The 21,089-nt window shown below is 43.3% G+C and overlaps 2 protein-coding genes and 2 long non-coding RNA genes across 7 annotated transcripts; 2 read left to right on the top strand and 2 right to left on the bottom strand.

Moving 5' to 3' along the window:
* The first annotated feature begins 522 nt into the window (after window positions 1-522).
* foxd5 (forkhead box D5) lies at window positions 523-1,461 on the top strand. Its single transcript, XM_085910316.1, has one exon. It carries the CDS (start codon window positions 523-525, stop codon window positions 1,459-1,461), a length of 939 nt encoding a protein of 312 aa, XP_085766442.1.
* A 1,281-nt stretch (window positions 1,462-2,742) lies between these two features.
* On the top strand, window positions 2,743-14,281 carry pgm5 (phosphoglucomutase 5). Its single transcript, XM_085910438.1, has 11 exons — window positions 2,743-3,108; window positions 4,859-5,021; window positions 5,112-5,258; window positions 5,349-5,474; window positions 5,553-5,743; window positions 6,660-6,814; window positions 8,692-8,807; window positions 11,196-11,331; window positions 11,871-12,054; window positions 13,513-13,650; window positions 13,832-14,281. The coding sequence occupies exons 1-11, from the start codon at window positions 2,851-2,853 to the stop codon at window positions 13,919-13,921; spliced, it is 1,704 nt and encodes a 567-aa protein (XP_085766564.1). The 5' UTR covers window positions 2,743-2,850; the 3' UTR covers window positions 13,922-14,281.
* On the bottom strand, window positions 3,989-9,206 carry LOC147058192 (uncharacterized). 4 transcript variants are annotated; one of them, XR_015065900.1, is made up of 4 exons: window positions 8,914-9,206; window positions 8,734-8,816; window positions 4,846-5,209; window positions 3,989-4,421 (listed from the first exon to the last, which is right to left on the bottom strand). It is a non-coding gene; the product is annotated as an uncharacterized LOC147058192 (long non-coding RNA). The 4 variants fall into 4 exon arrangements; XR_015065902.1 differs by lacking the exon at window positions 3,989-4,421 and adding an exon at window positions 5,333-5,462 and having other exon boundaries at window positions 4,468-5,209; XR_015065901.1 differs by lacking the exon at window positions 3,989-4,421 and having other exon boundaries at window positions 4,468-4,970; window positions 5,075-5,209.
* Window positions 14,282-16,217: 1,936 nt separating the features above from the next.
* Window positions 16,218-19,896, bottom strand: LOC147058190 (uncharacterized). Its single transcript, XR_015065903.1, has 3 exons — window positions 19,695-19,896; window positions 16,639-16,763; window positions 16,218-16,497 (listed from the first exon to the last, which is right to left on the bottom strand). It is a non-coding gene; the product is annotated as an uncharacterized LOC147058190 (long non-coding RNA).
* Window positions 19,897-21,089: the final 1,193 nt, after the last annotated feature.

Below are 21,089 nucleotides of genomic sequence, written 5' to 3'. Positions count from 1 at the left end.
TTTACAATCTAGATTCAATATATTGTAGTCTAAATTTCTTGCTAATGTGATTTATGTATAAATCACTGCATAATAATGGCAATTAATAATGCTAAAAGCAAAAAAATCATGGGGAGCATTACTATTTTGCAATTAAATAATGCTCATGTATAGTTCCAAATGACGCTTCAAATCTTTGCTTGTAATCACTACTTAGCAGAGTCCCATTTGGAAATACATAGAGATTTAAATATGATCCAACGTGTGCATGAGTAGTTTGACTCCCCCCACCTGTTCGCTCTCCTTTGGCCCCCGCTGCGGTAAGGGGATCTTGTGATAGGCCCAACGGACCCCCAACCCGGGTGGGTCTACCCTGCTGGGCAAAAGCCTCCCAGCTTATAAAGCTTCTTCCCCCCAGGTCAAAGCTGAGGTGGGCGAGCGAGCACATGCACCTTAACGCGCGAGTGGTTTGGGTTTTTACGCACGGCGCGTCGTGCTTCATTTGCGGGGGGGGGGGAATTTTCAACCTTTGTGAGTTTTGCCATGACACTTTCCGCTGATTTTGAATCTTCTCCACACACCGAGTTGCCTCTGGCAGAGGACGAGATCGACATCGTGGGTGAGGATGACCCGGAGCCTGCCGACCTGGGCTCCGGGGCCGACTCTTCGGGGACGGAAAGCGAGAGCGGCTTCTGCTCCGGGAAGGCCGGTGGGGGGAGCCTGGTGAAGCCCCCTTACTCCTACATTGCTCTCATCACCATGGCCATCCTACAGAGCCCCCTGAAGAAGCTCACCCTGAGCGGTATCTGCGACTTCATCAGCAACAAGTTCCCCTACTACCGAGACAAATTCCCGGCTTGGCAGAATTCCATTCGCCACAACCTGTCGCTCAACGACTGCTTCGTTAAGATCCCCAGGGAGCCGGGCAACCCCGGCAAGGGCAACTACTGGTCCCTGGACCCGGCCTCGGAGGACATGTTCGACAATGGCAGCTTCCTAAGGCGCAGGAAGCGGTTCAAGAGGAATCCACCCGAGTTTGGGAAGGAAGGACTCGTGTTCTGCTGCCGGCCTTTCGGACAACCGTACCCGGTGCAGGGGCGCGTCCCCGCGACCCCTGTGGGTTATGCACCGCTGCAGGACGCCGTCATGATGCCTTCTCCCTCGTCCTATCACCTTTTGCCGCAATCTCGGAGCGAGTCCACTGGACCTAAAGACGTCAGAACTACAGAAAACATCAAGTCCATGAGGGGCGTGCAGGGCAAGTGCTCCTTCAGCATCGACTCGATCATGAGTAAACCGGCTCCCACCAATGGGGGTCCACATCAGTATTCCCTTGCTTACCCACGCTTAATGTCAAACCATGTGGTCCCCTTGGTCCCCACACTCCTGCAGAACCCAAGAACTCATTTTGGACCCCCTGCCATGATGAGTGTTACCCCTTTCATCAGTGAACAACTAAGACGTTCATACCCACAGTGTTGAGGTGTGGTTTTTAATATTATTATGTTGGTGTGATCTTTTGTGTCATTACTTAAGGCACGTGTTTCTCATTTCTTAAAGAAATAATTGGACTGCATGATATTTATGTTGAGTAAAGAATTTCTATGTTTCTTTAGACAGTATTACTCAAACCTTTTACACCAAGGAGGCTACCATCTAGTTTGTAAAAAAAAAAAAATCTCTCCAAGCACTGCCATCTTGACCAACTGGAAGTATACTGCCAGTTGAAAAGTTTGGAGACAACTTTCATGAAAAACATGAAACTGTTTCAAAACGTTTGACTGGTAGTGTATATTTATCAATATTGTAAGCCACTGTAATATTATTCTACATGTATTTATTTGACTTCAACAATGATGATGGTTTATCTACAAAGTGTTGAGCTGGTGTTTTAATTGAAAATTGGCTTAATGTACCGAAGGACTGTTGTTTATAATTATCTCTCGAAATAAATATTACAGCTGTGAAAATAGTTTTGTGTTGCTGCTTAGTTATGTCTGTAGAGGTGTCAAAAGTACTCACATTTGAGTACTCTACTGAAAGTACGAATACTTGTTCACTACCTGAGTAAAATAAAAAAAAAGCAGACTGAGTACAAAAATTAAAAAACAAAAATCATTGTTTGTTTTTAATTGTGTCTACCTGAGTAAAATTAAAAACAGAGCAGACTAAGTACAAAAATTAAAAAGCAAAAATCATTGTTTTTAATTGTGTTTCATCACAAAGTAATCTTCCTCTCTACCTCTGTTCCAAATTGTCTAATATGAAGTAAAATAGCAAAATTAGTGAAATAAATGTCATCTTTATTATGGAAGAACAGTATTTGCTTAGTGGTCAGTCAGATGAATACAGTAGAGCGTAAGTGAACAATTCTCCCCGTTCTGCCCACAGGATGCCGCTCTTGACCAAATGTTGCTGCGCAACTTTTTTTTTTTTTTTAATTGAAGAAAAACACTAAATTAAAGTATTCGGTTACATACCAATATCAAGTGCATGTTTTAAAGTATGTTTAAAAGATTTAAGATAAGAGACTCGATCAAAGGTTGTAAAAAATAAAGGCTTAATTTCACTTTCTATAACTTTTAAAATGGTATACAATTGAGTGTTCAAGCATATATATTTTTTTCTCTTTCTTTGGTACTGTCCCAACTGTCCAGTGCCATCAGTCAGAATCTATTTTTATTTGTGATCTGGACCCTCCCAGTGCTCTGTTTCCCCCCTCTAGTGTCAGTTGTTCATGCTTATTAGGAAGAGAGGGGAGCTGTCACGCTGACTCGGTTCCGAGGGATGTAGCAGCTCTCCGGTGACGAGGTCTCCGTGCCCAGCGCTCTTCGCTTCTCTTTTTTTTTTGGACCCTCTCCCGCTTCGACGATGGAGACCAGCCCGATCCCGGTGGTGACGGTCCAAACCACCCCCTTCGACGACCAGCGGCCCGGTACCAACGGACTCCGAAGGAAGACAACCGTGTTCGAGGGCAAGAAGAACTACCTCCAGAACTACATCCAGAGCGTCCTGTCCTCTATTGACCTCCGGGACAGGCAGGGCTGCACCATGGTGGTGGGCAGCGACGGACGCTACCTGAGCCGGGCGGCTATCGAGGTGATCGTCCAGATGGCGGCCGCCAACGGGGTGAGTTTGGGCGGGGGCGGTTTTGGAATCGGAACCCGCAGCCAGATTTCCTAATCAACTTTTTTTTTAGTTTGCAAACCAATCTTAAGTTGAAAACTTTAAAAGCACAAAGTTGAAAACAACGCTACTCTCGTTCTTGTGTTCAAAGTCTCTGGAAAGGCTGATGAATATGTCTGCTATATTTGATTATCCATCCATTTATTGTCTGTACCACATAACATGACAAATTTCAATATGATTTCATTGATATATATATATATATATATATATATATATATATATATATATATATATATATATATATATATATATATATATATATATATATATATATATATATATATATATATAGCTAGGGCAGCTAAGGATCAGTTAGATGTAACCACAGTCGTTATTTTTTTTAAAGTATCAGGCCTATTGGTTTTTCGGTCAGACGCGTGAGCGCGCTTTGTTGTGATCGGATGGCGTTGAAGTTTTTTTAATCGGTGACAGCGGAATAAATCAGCAATTTTGTAGTATATTAAATATACAAGTGAGCAATATTTTTGGGTTGGTGTGGTGTTAATGTTGGTGAGTAACAGAATTTCTACAGTATCACAACTTGAATGATGGTGACGGAGTTTGGTGGCTCAAGCAAGATGGTGTTTTTGTGATTTCCTGGACTTTAGAAATGTCGACATAAAAAATGTAAGCGTTTTTGCGTCGCGGTTTCATGGTGTGCATTATATGCTCTGACTGCATGTGTTACTGGCTGCAATGTTTGTGTGCAAATGTAAATATGAAAAAACTCAGTTTGATGCACAAAGGGAAAAAAATTGACACTGACTGCTTGTATTAAAAAAAAATATATATAAAAAATTGTCTCACTCCACAGTCCAAGTCCCATTGCGTTTAAATTGGAGTTGCAAAATGGGTAGCCTGAGTCACTTGCTTGTTAATCCGACTCCAGTGTTACAATCGCGGCTGCTGCATCACTTTTGACACATGGAAAGAATCCGATTAAGTAATTATTTGTGTTAACACGAGGAAACTTGACAGCTCTCCAAAGAATGAAAGCTGGAAGTGAGCGAGAAAATCCCCACTGCACCGCTTTGACATCTTCATAATTGCTTTGGAGCGCCTCCAAGGGAACATCTGAAGGGAATCTGATTTTGTTTTGGAGCCAAATGTCTCTGACTGTCAGTCTTATCAGCACTTCCATCCATCCTGCTCTATTTTCCGGTCTTGTTCCTCTTCATCTCTCTCTCTCTCTTTGGTCGAGCTTTTGAGTGGACAGGAGTCAAGATGGTCCCGACACTGTGTTGCATATCTTCCTTTAACACACGTACTATGCATGCTAAGGACCACAAATGCCTCTCTGGTGAGGAAACGCCTATTATAGGATGCTGATGCCATTACCGGGTTATATGCCGCAGACAATTATAAATAGTGTGGCTCCCTCTGTTGTGTTATTGAGGCTCATCTTGGCACAGAGAATTGACATGAGGAGAAGCTAACATTTTATATGTGGTGACTATAGCTCGGACACGCCCTTCAAATTGTGTTGATGGTAAAAAAATGACTTCTGGATGAATCAAATGGTTATTCAATGTATTTGTCCAAAATGAAGACGTGATATTGATCACAATGATATATTTGTTATTTTGGTGAAATTGCATTTACCAGCTCAGTATTTATTTCCAAGATGGTTGATGACACACCGCTGTTTTTGGAGAAACATCCATGTGGGTCTTGTACCTGTGATGCGCAGATCGGTCGCCTGGTCATCGGCCACAATGGCCTCCTGTCCACCCCTGCTGTCTCCTGCATCATCAGGAAGATCAAAGCCATCGGTGGGATCATCCTCACGGCCAGTCACAACCCTGGAGGTCCCGGAGGAGACTTTGGGATCAAATTCAACGTGGCTAACGGAGGTGTGGAAGGAAGATGGCCAGTCAAGCAACCTCTTGTTTAGACTTGTAAGAACCTTTGCTCCTTGGTTGCTTTTGGTTTTCGTGCCACAGGCCCATCTCCAGACACGGTGATGGAAAGGATCCATCAGGTGAGCCGCACACTGGAAGAGTACGCCATCTGCCCTGACCTCCGCATCGATCTGTCCAGACTGGGACGACAAGACTTTGACCTGGAGAACAAGTTCAAACCTTTTCGAGGTACACTTGTCATGATATGCAGTTATAAAATCCTATTTATAGTAAAAAGTAGAGTAACTGAGCATGTATAAAACCTGACTGTGGTTCCAGTGGAGATTGTGGATTCTGTGGAGGTGTACCTCCAACTCCTACGAAACATCTTTGACTTCAGTGCCATCAAAAGTCTCCTGACAGGACCAGGGCAGCTGAAGATATGCATCGACGCTATGAATGGAGGTGAGACCACCATCATCATGTGCTAAAAGCCAACTAAGCATCTTGTCAGCGTTAACGGCATCTCCTCTGCTGTTACAGTGATGGGCCCTTATGTCCGTAGAATCCTATGCGATGAACTCGGGGCCCCCGCTAACTCCGCCGTCAACTGCGTTCCTATGGAGGACTTCGGGGGCCGGCCCCCCGAGCCGAACTTGACGTATGCCTCTTCGTTGGTGGATGCCATGAAAGGAGGCGACTTTGGCTTGGGCGCTGCCTTTGACGCAGACGGGGTGAGATTAGGTCAACTAGCTGCTAAATGCTAACGGCTACAGTATAGAGGGTGATAAGCGGTGTGGCAAGATAGTGGCCAAACTAACAGCTGTTTGGCACTACGCAGACTCACTGTCACCTCTTAAGGAACAAAGTGGTTTAAAAAGATTTTTTTGCTCCTGCTAAAACGGCCACCCACACACGTGCGCACACACACACACACACACGTCTGGAAGACTACATTGGCGTCTCCACCAAATTTTTAGGGAGTCACAGTGCTTGTGTGAGAGAGAAGAATAATTATGGTAAAATCTTTGACTTACTGATGCATTGCTATGAAGAGTGTTAGTAATATTTATTTATTGTCATGAGACACAGAAACATGATAAAATCTGTTTAAATATAACAAATGGGAAGATAAAACAAGATTAGAGACACATTGACTGTTTATCAAAAACTGTTGCTTGAAAAAATATACAGCTGTTGCATTTATGAGTACAGAGAAAAAGAGGGGATTGTTTTTTTACTTTGAAAAAAAAATACTCATAAATATCTCTGGCGGAAAACAATTCTGAAGTTGTAAAAAGCAATAAGTAGCTCAAATTTTCCACCAAGTCGTCCAATTGTCATCATTACTACTTATTGTTAACACGCACAGACATTCAGCGCACTGTGTCCTAAATAAATGATCTTATCAGGGGATTTATGTCATATGATCTCCAATCAGGATCAAAACCGACCCAGTGATTAGCGAGGGTGTTTTTGTAAGATATTATGTAATACTGTCATCGCTATCTGGCAAACTCCTCCTTCGACATTCCAAAAATATGTCGTTGTAATTGTCCGTATGTGTAAATGAAAGTGTGAATGCGGCCTGCAAATGTGCGGCGAACACCTCAGTTTTATTCAGGTGTTAAAATATGATCTATCTATCAGGACCGCTACATGATCCTGGGAGAGAACGCCTTCTTCGTAAACCCGTCGGACTCTGTCGCCATCATGGCCGCCAACCTCTCCTCTGTGCCCTATTTTTGCCAGCTGGGAGTCAAGGGCTTCGCCAGGAGTATGGCCACCAGCGCTGCGCTCGACAGGTACAACACTCGCGCGCTTTTTTGCTTACTGAGTGGTGTTATTTATTTTACATTTATTTATTTATTTATTTATTTTTATTTGCGAGCGTGTAACCCCCTTCAAGCACTCACACGCACATATACTATATGCACTTTTACTCACGGCCTATAAATATGACGTGTTATGTGAGGGTAGAGTAGAGCAGGGGGCATTTAGTGAATGAGTGCCATCGCTAAAGTTAGGGCTGTTAAAAGTGTTCCACAAAAGTGCATGGGGGGGGGAAGCGCAGCTTTGAATTTGCCACATTGAGCTGATCAAAATTCAACTTGCTGCGGTTATTCATCATCATTTTTACAATAGTAGATGTCGGCGAAGATTAAGTGCAAATTTGTGGGTTGTTTGAGGATATGTGAGTAGGAAAGTCAAAAATAAACACACATGCTTAAGTTAGATGAGCCCTCTTTACTCTGGAGACTGCAGTGTTGTACTCCTCATTCTCTACTTTGCTGCTGCTACCTCCTTTTCACGGCCAAATTTATTTGACCAAAAAACAAGACTCGGAATAGTAGAGCCCAGGTTCCTTGTGAGTCAAGGTACCACTAACTCAACAATTCCCTCCAAGCGGTTATCTAACCAAAAGTAAAGTATTTGACCAACAACTGCTAAACCTCAACCACAGTTGTGCTTCGTCACAATTTAATATCAGGCTTCCGATATTGGAGTCAAGGAAGAACTCCCGTTTCCAAGTAAAGCTCCAGCATGCGGTGCTTTTTTGTCCAAATGCCAGACCAAAGCTTTTAAATCTCGGCTGATCTCTCATCAGTGGAGACGGGTCACTGGATGCTATGTTTGGCCAAATATGAAGTCAGTGCCAAAAGCTGATAATATTTCACCTCCTCCCTACTTGTTACTGCTTTGAATGTACTGAGCAGATTGTGGTGATGTTAGTAACCTGGACCTTTGTGTTCGTGTTGGGTGTAAACATGCTGTTTCGGGCCTCAAAACCTCATGGGGAAAACTAGTTTTTTGTTTTGTTTCTTTGGTCCGTGCGGAATGTCAGGCTTTCCGTTCCAGCTTTCACATCCCTGAGGACAACTCTGGTTTACTCTTATTTGGTCATTTATCCCATCCTGGTGTAAACAACTGCACTGGTCACTCTGGGGGCTCTATTTGTGCATGGTATGATTAATATACTCAAAATTTTTGGGAGATGACTTTCAACTATTATAGTCTTCTTTCATCGGGGCCCGTTTGTACAGTGACACATATTCAGGTGATTGAGTGGAAGAGAAAAAGATTGTTGTGAGTAGAAGCTGGCACACATTTTGAAATGAGCATTACCACCACCTAGAGGCAGGGGCGTCTCACCAAAACCTGGGCTTCCATTATTGTCATCTCAAATGTTTCAGAAGTTCACTGCTGAAGCCATTTAAACTCTATTGCTAACCAAAACAGCAGTACTTACCAAGCCACATAAACAATCTCTTGAATGAATACTGCGTTGTTTTTTCCAGTGAGTTCCTTGCGCAGTAATAAACACTAAGGTTCTAAAAATACTGTATGTTTGAAATCAAAAAGGCCCTCTGCTAAAAAGCCCCTGTCTACATTTGAGAAAAACTCTTAGACCACTATTTGTTGACAAAGTATTACTATACACTCACAGTTCGGTCGCATCTCCTTTCCACCGCGGCTCACTTTCAAAGGTGACATGAACTAAAAGGTTCACCGACTTTGTTCATTTACTTTATTCACCTTTTGGCTCGTCATGAAACATTTGCTTTGCTTCATTTAAAAGTTCATGGTAACGCTTTACGAGCAAGGGCTGCTGGTTGCCAGAAGAGGCACATAAACACATGCTTCAAAAACTAAATTTGTTTTTTCATTGTAATCTTCTTAGGGTAGCCAAACTCATGAAACTGGCACTGTATGAGACTCCTACCGGTTGGAGGTACTTTGGAAACCTGATGGACTCGGGCCGTTGTTCCCTCTGTGGCGAGGAAAGTTTCGGGACAGGTACTGCACCTACTCGAGCACAAAGATACAATGACTCTTGTTAAAACATTGATACTACTATTTGACCAACATGACAACAATTCGATGTTCATTTAACGGTAAGCACTTGAGATAGTAGGAAAGGTGTCAGGATCGGAATGGAGCAGGACGACCAAATGCAGCCAGGGAAAAGCTAGATGGAAGGGAGGATGAGGGGAACAAACCAACAGAACCGGCAAATTAACATCACTTCCTAACAAAACAACGAGACTGACCGACCGACAAGGTTGGCTCACAGACAGAACAGAAAAACAGAAACCAAGAAACAAAAACGACATCGACGATCCGAAAGGGGAGTGAGGAGTAGACAGGACTTAAATACAAGACAGGTAACAAGAGGCAGGTGACTGATTACATTGATTGAGGTAACACAGGAGGGGAGGGGTGACGCCAACAGAAACCATGATAACATATAGACGTAATAAAGCAACCGGGGACGAGTCGTGACAAACTGCACTGGGCACTCTGGGGGCATTTGGGGTTACTTGAAATTGTCTGTATTCCTGTTTTGTGGGAAAATGCAGCAGTTTGTGGAGTGTGTTATGTCACCTCTTGCAATCAGAGAACTTTTTTTTCCCCATAAAAAGTTAATAATTTGAGAACTGACATATTTTTGTGATTCGTTTAACATGTTTTGCATTTTTTTTAATCAACGTTATGTTATGAGAATAATTTTCACATTATGCAATATAAAACAGAGGAGCCAGTTCCCACAAGATTGTTACATTTTTTTTGTACACAAATTAATTGAGTAATCAGTACAGCATTGGCCTCATTTTAAAATTAGCTGACCAAGCTGTTTCTTGAACATCATTTTTAGTGTGCGGTTGCAGTCGCAGAGCACAGGAGCCATTTCCCTGGTACAAAAAAAAAGTTCTCGTGAATTTAGGAGGATTTTATCGCCACACAATTTGCCACTTGATATTTGTGAGGACACATTGAGCAACTTATTAGCCAGCCTTGTTTATTTTGGCAGGAAAGATTTCCAATGGACGTCCATGTCTTTTGCTTTATTATTGCTATTAAAACATGTTCCAATTTGTGCAATTTGTCTTTTAGCGATTGAGAAGAAGGCCAACTCAATGGTCCTAACAACTCTTTACCTCTTCAGTATTTTCTCTTGAACACACGATCATCCTCCGGCGGATGAACGCATCCTGACTGCCGCCTAATAGATGTTGTGTCCGTGACCCAGGCTGCCTGTGTAAATAATCCCCATTCTTCTGCTATAAAAGGAGACGGGAGCTCCTTTTGAATGACTCCAACACGCAGACAAGGCCCGCTGAGGCACACAAGCACATTTGCCGTGTCTACCTGCCTCCAACTTTGTTTCTTAGAGACGACAGGGGAAAGTGAAGGGGTGCAGCAAACTCTACTGCTGGGAGGAGAGAAGTGAAAAGAGCGCTCAGAGGAGCTTGTCTGTCCTTTTAAGGCCAAACAGCTCAAAGGGGAGCTTTGCGGTAAATCATCTCGACTGGACGTGACTATCCCTTTTTGTGAACTTGCAGCTTTGGAAATATCATTTATCATTTTCATCATGTGTTGTGGTACATTTTATGACCCCAAAGGTCATTTGAAAAGAAGTCTATTAGGGTGTCGTCATGTGATAATAGGTTCTGATGAATTATGGGATCCCAGACAAAGGCAGACAGACAGCAAGACTGGGATTAAACACTGGCGACTGTCACTTTCCCAACAGATGTCAGTCACACACGCTCAGGATCAACAAGAGAGGGAGGTAGCGGGTTATGCCAAGTGTACGAGAGATTCGTCTTTTTTTTTTTTCATGTGCTCCTTTTCTGCTCCACGCCCTTTTAGGGAAGTGTTGCTCGCACATTGGTTCTTGTTAAAATGTCAATGTGTTCCTAACAGAAAGTGTGCAGCTGTCCACGAGGCAGCGTATTAGTAATAGCTCCCCAATGAAGGGTGTTAGCGTAGCGTGTGCATGTGTGTGCATCTCGGGGTATTATTCTCGCTTGGGGTGTGAGAGGTCTCGGGTTCAAATTCCAGACGAGCCCTTCTGTCTTATAATGACCATCGTTGACGTGAGTCCTGGAAACCAAAATGCGAGCTTATGTATTTCTTTAAAATAGTCACTTCCCTCAAGTAGACACCTACGTCCATGTTATCAGGAACAGACTAATGACCAATTATTTCAGTTCATAACATTGAGTGTTCACACTTATATGTTAAAGTGTTTACCACTGAACTCTGCTGCTAACCAAAACAGCAGCAAAGTTAGCCTTGTGCTGTTTTTTTTACATTATGTTTTCATGCAAATATAGTATACAAGATGGAAGCACTGAATTTAAAGATTGTCATCAGAATGTTGGTTTTTTTCTTTGCCAGGTTCGGACCACATTCGTGAAAAAGATGGTTTATGGTCAGTGTTAATGTGGCTGTCTATCATGGCCGCTAAAAAACAGAGCGTGGAGCAAATAGTCCGAGAGCACTGGGCCAAGTTCGGACGCAACTATTTCTGCAGGTAAAGCCGACGACTGCCTCTTTGTTTGGAGTTATCACGTCTTAAAATATTGACTTCACATTTGTGCCTCACAAGCAAGTCTGTTGGACTGCAAGTCATCATCCCTTGTATGGATGAAGCCAAACATAGCTCCTCAGCGTTCACCTTTGTCCACTCCTCTTTCTTCTCCTCCAGTCGGCCTCCCCAGTTGCTCTTGCTTTAACGTCTCCCCAGTGAGAGGCAGAGAAACTAATGAGAGTAAATGTTCCCGTTGACGATTGCTGCTGCAGCAGCTTTTTGTGTTCCCACACTTGGTACACATAAAAAAAGACAGTGGCCTTGGTCAGGTAGTGCGCTCGTAAAGCCTTTAGATGGCACTGCGGTGGACATTTTTTTTACTTAGACTGAAAATATTCCACTGCAAAACTATTTTTGTATGTTCATGTAGAGAAGTGCTGCTTTTGGAAAAATGTGATGTGTCTTTTCCTGCCAACTCTTTTAGTCCCTTTTCAGATGGAAGGAATTAAAAAGAAAATTTGAAATATCCTCGTTTGTGTCAGGTTTGACTATGAAGGCCTCGAGCCCCGTGCCGCCTTCTACCTGATGAGGGATCTGGAGTCGGTCATCTTGGACAAAGCGTTCAGCAGCCAGAAGTTTGCTGTAGGCGATCACATGTACAATGTGGAGCGGACCGATAATTTTGAGTACATCGACCCGGTGGATGGAACGGTTGCAAGAAACCAGGTGAGCGCTGATCATGTAACATTGGAAACGACATCATCTGTGTGACCTGATTGTAGAATATTGTAAAAATTAGCTTCTTCCAAAAAAACGTCACCGTCCAATCCCATATTATTCCTCTAATTTCTCTTGGAATATGAGTGAAGCAGCAAATCTTCATCCATCTCAGGGTGCGGCCATTTTGCCTCTTACTATTTACTGAAAATGACATCACAGTTGCTCAGGTCACACCCAATCACAGCTCACCACCTTTTTTTTCTCAAGCGAAGCTGTTGAAGCTGTTTATTTGCATTGAAAGTGCAATCATTTTAATCATCCAAAATTGTGATGTGACTTTGTGGTAAGGTTGGCTCTTCCTGCTCCTTGTTGTGTTTGGAGACAGACCACCCCTACTCTGCTTCATCTGAGGAGATCCATGTTTGGATAAGATGGTGGAGCTTCCATTTTAAACCATAAACAGACACACGTACACGAACACACATACACTTAGGGAAGTCTGACTCTGTGCGCACTTCCTGTCCTCCATCTAAAGTTTTCCCAGCTGACTTCCATTGGGGCTCTTCTAAAACATTTGCCCCACCCTGCCACATGCTTGCCACATACACACACACACTGTACTCTGCTTTGTGCATCCCAGCAGTTGGCCCCAGACACGCATACCAACACCCTGCCACTTTGTGCGACAGTTTTATAGAGCGACAAGGAGAGAGTCAATCATAGTACTGATGAGAACAAAGTGGGACCACAGGAACAGTTTCTCCAAAATGTGGTTTTAACCTCACTGGTTAACCGTACGTGCCCGGTTGCCCTCACTGTGTTATTGTAACCCACATTCCTGCCAGGCCGGAATTATATCAGCTGTCGCCTTCGCTCTCCAGGAGACAAGAACACACACACACACAGACACACATATATATACTAACACATTTTTGTTGAACATCCAAATATCAGTAGGTGGGCCTTAAGGCATAGGTTGTAGCATTTGATGTTGACACAGCCACAATATCAGTTGAACACTTCATCACATCTACCTATAAAACTATCCATGAGTCTTAAAGCAAAAATATTCGACACCCCTCTCTGGATGATAGTTCCAAATAAACAAATCTGTTTTAACCGACCATGGAAGTGTGGACATGTGAGACAAAAATGTCTCTTTAAAGTTATTGAAAACATTGTGTGATATCAAATTCCCAGTAGTTCCACTACTGGCTGACCAGTAGATATATGCTGCAAATTTTAAACCTACATTGAAGGTAGGAATAAAGAAAGGATTGCGTGCTGCTTGTGACATCTAGTGAATGATTGCTGCTGTTGCACATTGAAGATGCCCCCATCCACTGCAGTTTGTTTTGAAGTAAAAAAAACACAACCACTGTACACACACGCACACGCACACAGCGTATATATAAAAGAAGAAAAACCTGACAACCAAAGTAACTGCTCTCCCCCACCCCCCAGGGTTTGAGAATTGTCTTCAGTGACGCATCCCGTCTGGTGTTTCGGATGAGCGGAAGCGGTGGTGGCATGGGCGCCATTATCCGCATTTATGCAGAGAGCTTTGAGAGAGACCCTGAGAGACATAGCAGAGAGACGCAGGTACTGTATGTGTGTTTTCATGTACGACTTTTGACACTGCTTTACAAATGACAGCTTTTATAATATTATGTCTGTCTGCACCTTCATGTGACTCTGTAGATTGAAGTATAGACCAATTAGAAGTGTGCGACTGAGATCACATTGTCAACTTTGGTCCCAAACTGTGTGTTGCTCAATGCAGGTGGTGCTAGGTCCTCTCATTGCCATCGCGCTCAAAATCTCCAACATCCACGAGAGGACGGGACGTCGCGGTCCAAATGTGATCACATGAGTGTCAAGGAAATGAAAGAAAAAAAACAACACATTTCAATGCAGTCAGAAAGTGCATAGAAAACAGCCTTCCAGGAACGTGTATACATTTTAAAAATACACTGTTCTCCCTAAAAGCGACCATCAAATAATAACTGCAACAGGGAGTTTTTGAATTATGGATGAAAAATGTCTAATGAATGCGCATGTGCATTTATTTGTCTTTTACAGAGTTGGTTTGGCAACTATCGGGAATTATTTACCCACCTTCATGCTGAGACACTTTTTTCCCCTAATGTTGTTTGTATGCACCACTATAAAACACTTGAATGTAAAATTGAGCAGGCGATGCATCACAGCTAATAAAGCCTTGTGAAATAAATAGGATTGAGTTTTATATCAAGTGAATATCAGTGAATATATCAGTAGATGTCTTTAGCCATATTTAGCAGCCATTTGTTATTGCACCATCATTTGACAATCATCAGGACCAATGGGATGACCGGCATGTCAGACACAATGAATGACGCATGGCAAACACACAGCGACCAACCGGTCAAGCACTTTGTTGTCATTGTATACGGTTTCTGATTCTCAAATTAGACCAGGAGTCTTCCCACCAACAAATAACTTGTGTGTTAGAAGATGTGGTTATATAACTGATCGTTTTAAATAATACAGTGTGGCAGAAGGGAGGAACACATCTTCATAGAGACAAGTCATCAAAGATAAAATGAGTGCATGACATCACAAAGGACAAACATCACCCAAGAGGTTCCTGCCTCACTCAAAGTCAGCTAGGATAGGTTCCAGCACAAAGTGTACAGAGAATGGGTGGACAACATGGCCTCTTCTGCCAGTAGAGGGCACTGTTGGCCACAGATTGCAGTGTCTGAATGGAGCCTCTGCTCACCTCTCACCAAACACCACATAACAGATGATGATGATGATCAAACAGATGTTTCAGGGCTTCTTCTACATTTGCCAAGTGTAATTTACTTTTTAAGTCACAGTAGGAAGTCCAAAGAGTCCACCATGTTCATTTCCTGGTTTTTGGAAACAATCTGGTCATTTGAATGTGTTTGTATGTGCATTGCACATAACTTGTGGTGGTCCTGGTTGGTCCACCAATATCATCGCTCACTCAAGCAGGTGGTCCAGTGTTGTTATGGAAACAGTGAAGCTAATATTCTCAGTGTACCATCATTATTATTTTCATACCTTGACATATTGTTGCTTTCTGATGCAAGTGAGGTTATTTTATTTTTGTACACTGCGTTATGAATGCAATGACAGCCACGAAAGGTCTGTAGGTCTTTCATCAGGTGTTACTTCCCTTGAGTGTGTGTTGCACCACCGCCATGTTTTTCAGCTTGCTATCTGCACAGATGATCCAGTGATGCCTCTTAATGGCGGCACTAAGTTCTTACTAGATCCTAATTTAGATTAGTGTGGCTTGTTAACATATTCAGCGAGCTAGTGTGTCATTTTCAAAAGGGTAATGATGATAAGAGCATCTTGTAACGTAGTTCTCTGAATTTGCAGCCATCCGCTTTTTATCCATCTTATCTCTATTTGGGTCTCAGGTGAGCTGGAATGTGTCCCAGCTAATATTTGGACGACAATGGCGGCGATTCCAAACCCAGACATCAGAACTGTGACACAAAGACATGCTTATCTCTAAACATAGTTTTAGATTTGCTGTAGTGTCATGTAATTAGAGTAGCGTGTGCATACGTATGCACATATATGACTGGCTTCTTTTAGATCTCATTATGAAGTGATAATAATAGACAGAGGGCCATTAGTGATGAGTGAAGGTGTGACAGTGCCTGTTATTAATCAAATGGACTTGATGAAGAACTGCCAGCTGCCCACTGATATTAATAACACATAGTATCACTGTTTGACTTCACGCTGCTAAAAAAGTACACAACTGTGAACACAAGTAGATTCATGTTTACATGTGATTTGTCCCCTAATGTGGGCCATGTTATGTTTTTTCTCCAATCCAGCAGAATTCAATGGGTGCAAGTTGGACAAGCAATGGAGAGAAAGCTGAATGTGTAATATAATATTACTGGTGTCCCAATATTTATGTCCATGTACAATGGAACACAAAAATAACAACACAACAAGAGTCCATCTTTCCAAGACACAGGTCTGCCCGCTCATTCATCTGTCCATCGGTCCATCCTCCTGTGCTATGACTGCCACTTCTAACTCCGTCACAAAAAAGTCGCAAAACGCAACTTGCGCCAAAACAGCACCCCGCGGGTTTCGCAGATTATCAGTCTGCTTCACACCGCTACCTCACTTGTACTAATAAACACAGCGGGTGCACGAGAGGTGCGTTGCAGAGACAGGCAGCGGTGACAACAAGGTGATTCAGGCAGGAGCTACCCCGCTGTTCCCATTCCCCATTTATATTCAAATGTTTTGCACTGCTGGGCTCAATCAGAAACAATGAGCACCTTCAGCAAAAAAATACATTTTGGATGCAGTCAGTTCATTGCCAGCTCTGAGCAAGTCAGGAATCATCGTGATACCTTGACATGGGAGTGACCAGTGCCTGACATCCCTCATTAGGCCATGGTCCTTAAAAGTACACAAAGTGTTTCAATAAATATCAATGGGAAAATTGTACCCGAAGTTGCAAGATACTACTGTACGCATTTAATATCACTCTTGTATTGGTTGATAAGCTTGTGCGGTGCATCATGCACATACGTCACCCACCGACGCACGTGAGGATGTAAAAGTTGTCCATGTTCGAGGCAGATGTCATCGGAGAGTTGCAGCTTTAACACGCCTCCTGGGTAGGATGATCGCTTGATAAGGCCAGAGACGTCCCATACGCGGGCCTTGGGGGAGAGGTAATAATGGCGGTGTATAATTCAGGGTAATGAAGGCTGCACCACGAGATCAGTCATAAAGAATGATAGCGAGGCAGACGTTTGACCTCCCCTGGCAGCCCTCCACTCTCAATAAATGTGTTTGCTCACCACAGCACTGAGACAAAAGCAAAGAGAGAAGGAGAAGAGGCTGGAATTTGGACTTGATTTAACATTAGGCAACATCCAGGGATCACATCATGGAATCTGATTTCAGCTGAGGAAAAGGACTGGACTCTATCCTTTGAACATATTGAGACTATTTTTAAACAAGAGGAAGGCAAATGAAAGCAGTGTATCCTTGAAACATTACCACGGTTCTCAAGTCATGTTTATATATATATATATATATATATAAATTTTTTTTGGTTGTGGTTCCATCCTGGAACTTCCAGGTGACCTATCCAGGACATAGCCCACCTTGGCTAGGCTTTAGCCCGCTTAACCATGAACAGAATAAGCAAACGGTTGAGTTGACAAACAGACAAAGCTGTGGCGATAATATATGACATCATCTCCCCAGTGGAGGTAACAAGTGGGGCACACACGTGGTTCGTCCCTGCCTGGCTGTGCAGTTGATCGGTATGCAGGCGGCGTGTAGCGTCCTGTGGGCAGACGAGGGGGGCGCTGCTCTCTTCTACATGTCTGCTAAATGACAGTAATTATTTTCCTGGGCTGCAGGCGACTCATGCATGTTTTATTTCCACCTGCACCTCCCCCATCTGCCTGCGTGGCTACGCGTGGCACACACCACGCTGAAATGGGAGAGGTGGGTGGGGGCATTTTATTTCTCTCCATACCTTCTTCCTATGAGTCCCACCGGGTTCCTCCAGCTTCTATCCCTGTCTTTTTTTATGGCTCCTGTGGGGTTAAGCGGGGTCTGACAGATGCTGTTAGGCTGCTCTCATGATGGTCCAGATACAGATAAAGATACCTAATGGGGGTTTGTGCACACTGGCTGATGTGGTAAGCATTTTATTTCAAAATGGCAATCGTGTTTCAATTCAGGTCCTGGTGTTACTCAGGCTATGCCCACAGCTGCACTAAAAATATACTTTCTATTCTAGAAACAGGTTTTCCCTTTTCTAGTGTTTGAAACAACCTTCAGCCACACAAGAGTGCATTTGCAAACTGTCAAAGCAACAGGTGGCAAGAGAAGCCCCCAACACAAGACATTTGTTGTCATTTCCGGAAAGGACATAACTCTGGTAAATAAAGGGGAACATAGTTTGATAGTTTTTGTTGCCAACTTTTTAAAAACGTTCATATTGGGATGATTGAATGAATGGGGGGGGGGGGGGGGGGTGTTACATTTATTTTACATTATTCCAGTCAATTAGGGAAGAAAATTGATCAGAAGATCGACTTGGACTAGTGAGGGATTTGGGGTTGAAGTGGATAGCCGAACTGTGGGACCATAGAGTGAGGGCGGTGGAATGCATGCAAAGAGCCAAAAGTAACCAGAATATTTAGGTGATTAACATAAATATTTCATAAAATGTTCAACTATAGTAATGTAATTAATATTATAAGTCAGTCTTTCCTTGCCCAAAAAAATGTGAGTAAAACTTAGTTTTCTTCCAGCTTAAAAGGCCAAATTTGCTTGTATGGGAGGCGGGGGGGCATCAGTATCGCAATATGTGGACCCACAATGCATGCTGGGGAAAGAAAATCTACTTGAAACAATGGAGGAGCGTCCCTGCTGGATGTCTGTCAAGGTTGGCTGACAAACCCATTGACTGAAGGAGCTAGTCTATTTTTCTTCTTTGTCTCCTGGTTCCTCCATAGCGCCGTGTTGTGTGTCACTTGGTCTTGTGACACGCTCGCTCGCTCGGCGCCACTCGGGGGATCTCTAAGCCCCCCGTTGCTTTCATAATGAACATGTGGCTTGTCTCTCTTGGGCACAATTGAGCCAAATTCATAGGCAGAGGACGGGGCATTAGCCAGATGGTGCTGTGGGTGGCATCCTTTCTCTGGCCATCCATTAGAGCTGTGCTGCTGACAAAACTCCAATTTGTGCACACAGACATGTATCTGCTTTCAATAGCGCATCCCTCGATCTGTGTGTGTGTGTCTGTGTGTTGGTTAAGTGCATGCTGGATTTCTCGAGGGAGAAAAGAAGTTCAATAAGACAAATGATTATACATGAATATATGTAGATGCAATTCAAAAATGGAAAAAAGGATTGCCAGCTGCTTATGTTTGATTGAGTTGCTGCATACGTTGTTTTTATTCCTCCTATCGACGCATTTGGCTCGCTCACAGCCATCAAAGTCCAGCGTTATCATTTCAAAAGAAAACTTTCTGTAGTGATGACTCATGAGGAGTTGACGCCTACACCACAGGCTTTATAATTGCCTATCGATGCTGCAAGGTAGCGCCAAAGCACTATTTTGCTGTTAGACAAAAATACGGTCGGACTAAATGGAGATCAATATGCTTTTTTTGGGTGCCACTAGGTGGAGCCATAGCAACACAGCTTGGCCTGAGCATAAAAACAGCGAATAGACTCTTTTTTTCAGTGAATAGCAAATGATAAATCCCCTCAATAAAAAATCCACAAATGAATGAATCTGCAAATGACAAATATGCAGGGGGTACACAGTATGTGTCCTTCAGCTTATCATTCCCTCCTCCTTCCTTGCAGTGTACTGAATGAACAAAAACCGAAGAAAAAAAACTTGAGCATTAACATTGAGGATTTTGCTATTCTTTAACAAGGGCCCAATATTGTAGAGTGCAACAGCATAGTTGGTGGCAAGGGGGATTCATACAGATGAGCTTCTCCTTCCGAGGACAAACCAACATGATAATGACAACACGGTGCCTTTAAGGCTCACCTTGTGAATATGACATGACCAAACGTATGCAAATACATTTCAATGGGCATCAAGTACTCACCAATTTTCACTATTCATGTGCTTGCCCCCTGTGAACCTATGGCAGAGGAGCCATACAGCAGCAGGTCCTTGTGTAAAAGCCTTGCAATTGGTAACAATAAAATAAAGAACGCCGCAAGGACGACCAGCTCTGCTAACGCACCACTTACTGCAACTACTAGTACTACTGCTGCTCCTGCCTGCAGGAAGGCTCTTTATCAAACACGTCCACTTGATTAACACAGGTTAGGTCACTTAGACAATCAATCAACATTTTTATATTATAACAAAGGAAACAATAATAAAGGAGGAACTTGCTTCCACAACTACACTGGAAAACTCATGAGTCTGTATAAATTATAAAAGAAATATTAAGGCAACACATTTTTTCCCCATTACTATGCCACCTGCTGGATGCGGTGGTACACTGCAGCCATTAGCGGAAGTGTCGCACGGTCCCCATGGCAACCGTGTGGTAATAGGGAACAGCCGTAATTCAATCTCAGCGGCTGAATGATGGTGAATGGCCGAGTGTCTGCGAGCCATCTTTAAACACCTCGTCTCCCTACTCAACTTCCACATCTTCTCCTAAGCGTCTCTTTCTCATTCAAAAACTTCCCTCCTCCTGGCGTCCCTTCCACTCTCGTCAATCAATACCTCATACGATTCCTCTCTTCTTGCCTCCCCTCCTGACATTCCGGCTCTGGAAAATAATAGGATTTCATTAGTAGCACTGGATCTTGTTGTATTACTCTTATCCCTCCCTGAAGAAGGTCAGGATTAGTGTTGGTGGTGGTGGTGGTGATGGTGGGGGGTGAGACTGTAACTACACACAACGCTAAGGTGAGGAGGCAGGGAAGCAAAGTGAGGCGAGACTAGGGCTTCTAATGGTGTGACCGACCAATCCCGCGGCTCGTTACGGAAGAAACAATTAGTTATGGGGCGGTGCATATCGGCTGTCATTGGTTGTGCATATAGAAAAAGCCTGAGAAGGGCCCGGGGATTGCTAACGGTGTTTGCGGAAGGAAGGAAGGAAGGAAGGAAGGAAGGAAGGAAGGAAGGAAGGAAGGAAGGAAGGAAGGAAGGAAGGAAGGAAGGAAGGAAGAAAGGAAGAAAGGAAGAAAGAAAGAAAGAAAGTGGCCACGTTTGCATCCTTCTGACTGAAGAAATGTGTGCTACCTCCATAAAGGATGCGTATGACAGTACGTGTGTGCTATTAGCTGGAGATAGCTAATGAGCCTCTTGTGCTGCTGCACCGTTTGTGTTCAAAACTGTCAATTTAGTTTGGCCATTGCAACTTTTGTGGCTATTTGACAAAACTCAAGTCAACTTTATGTAAAGAGCAACCATAGCTGCAAACAAAGACATGCACATTAAAGTGAAAATCTGACCTAAAAACAGAGACAGTAAATTAATA

The sequence above is a fragment of the Syngnathus leptorhynchus genome, chromosome 4 (assembly GCF_054491065.1).
Source record: "Syngnathus leptorhynchus isolate UIUO chromosome 4, UIUO_Slep, whole genome shotgun sequence".
NCBI classification, from domain to species: domain Eukaryota; kingdom Metazoa; phylum Chordata; class Actinopteri; order Syngnathiformes; family Syngnathidae; genus Syngnathus; species Syngnathus leptorhynchus.
Note: the sequence above shows the minus strand (reverse complement) of the source record. Positions and strands in the feature narration are given on the sequence as shown.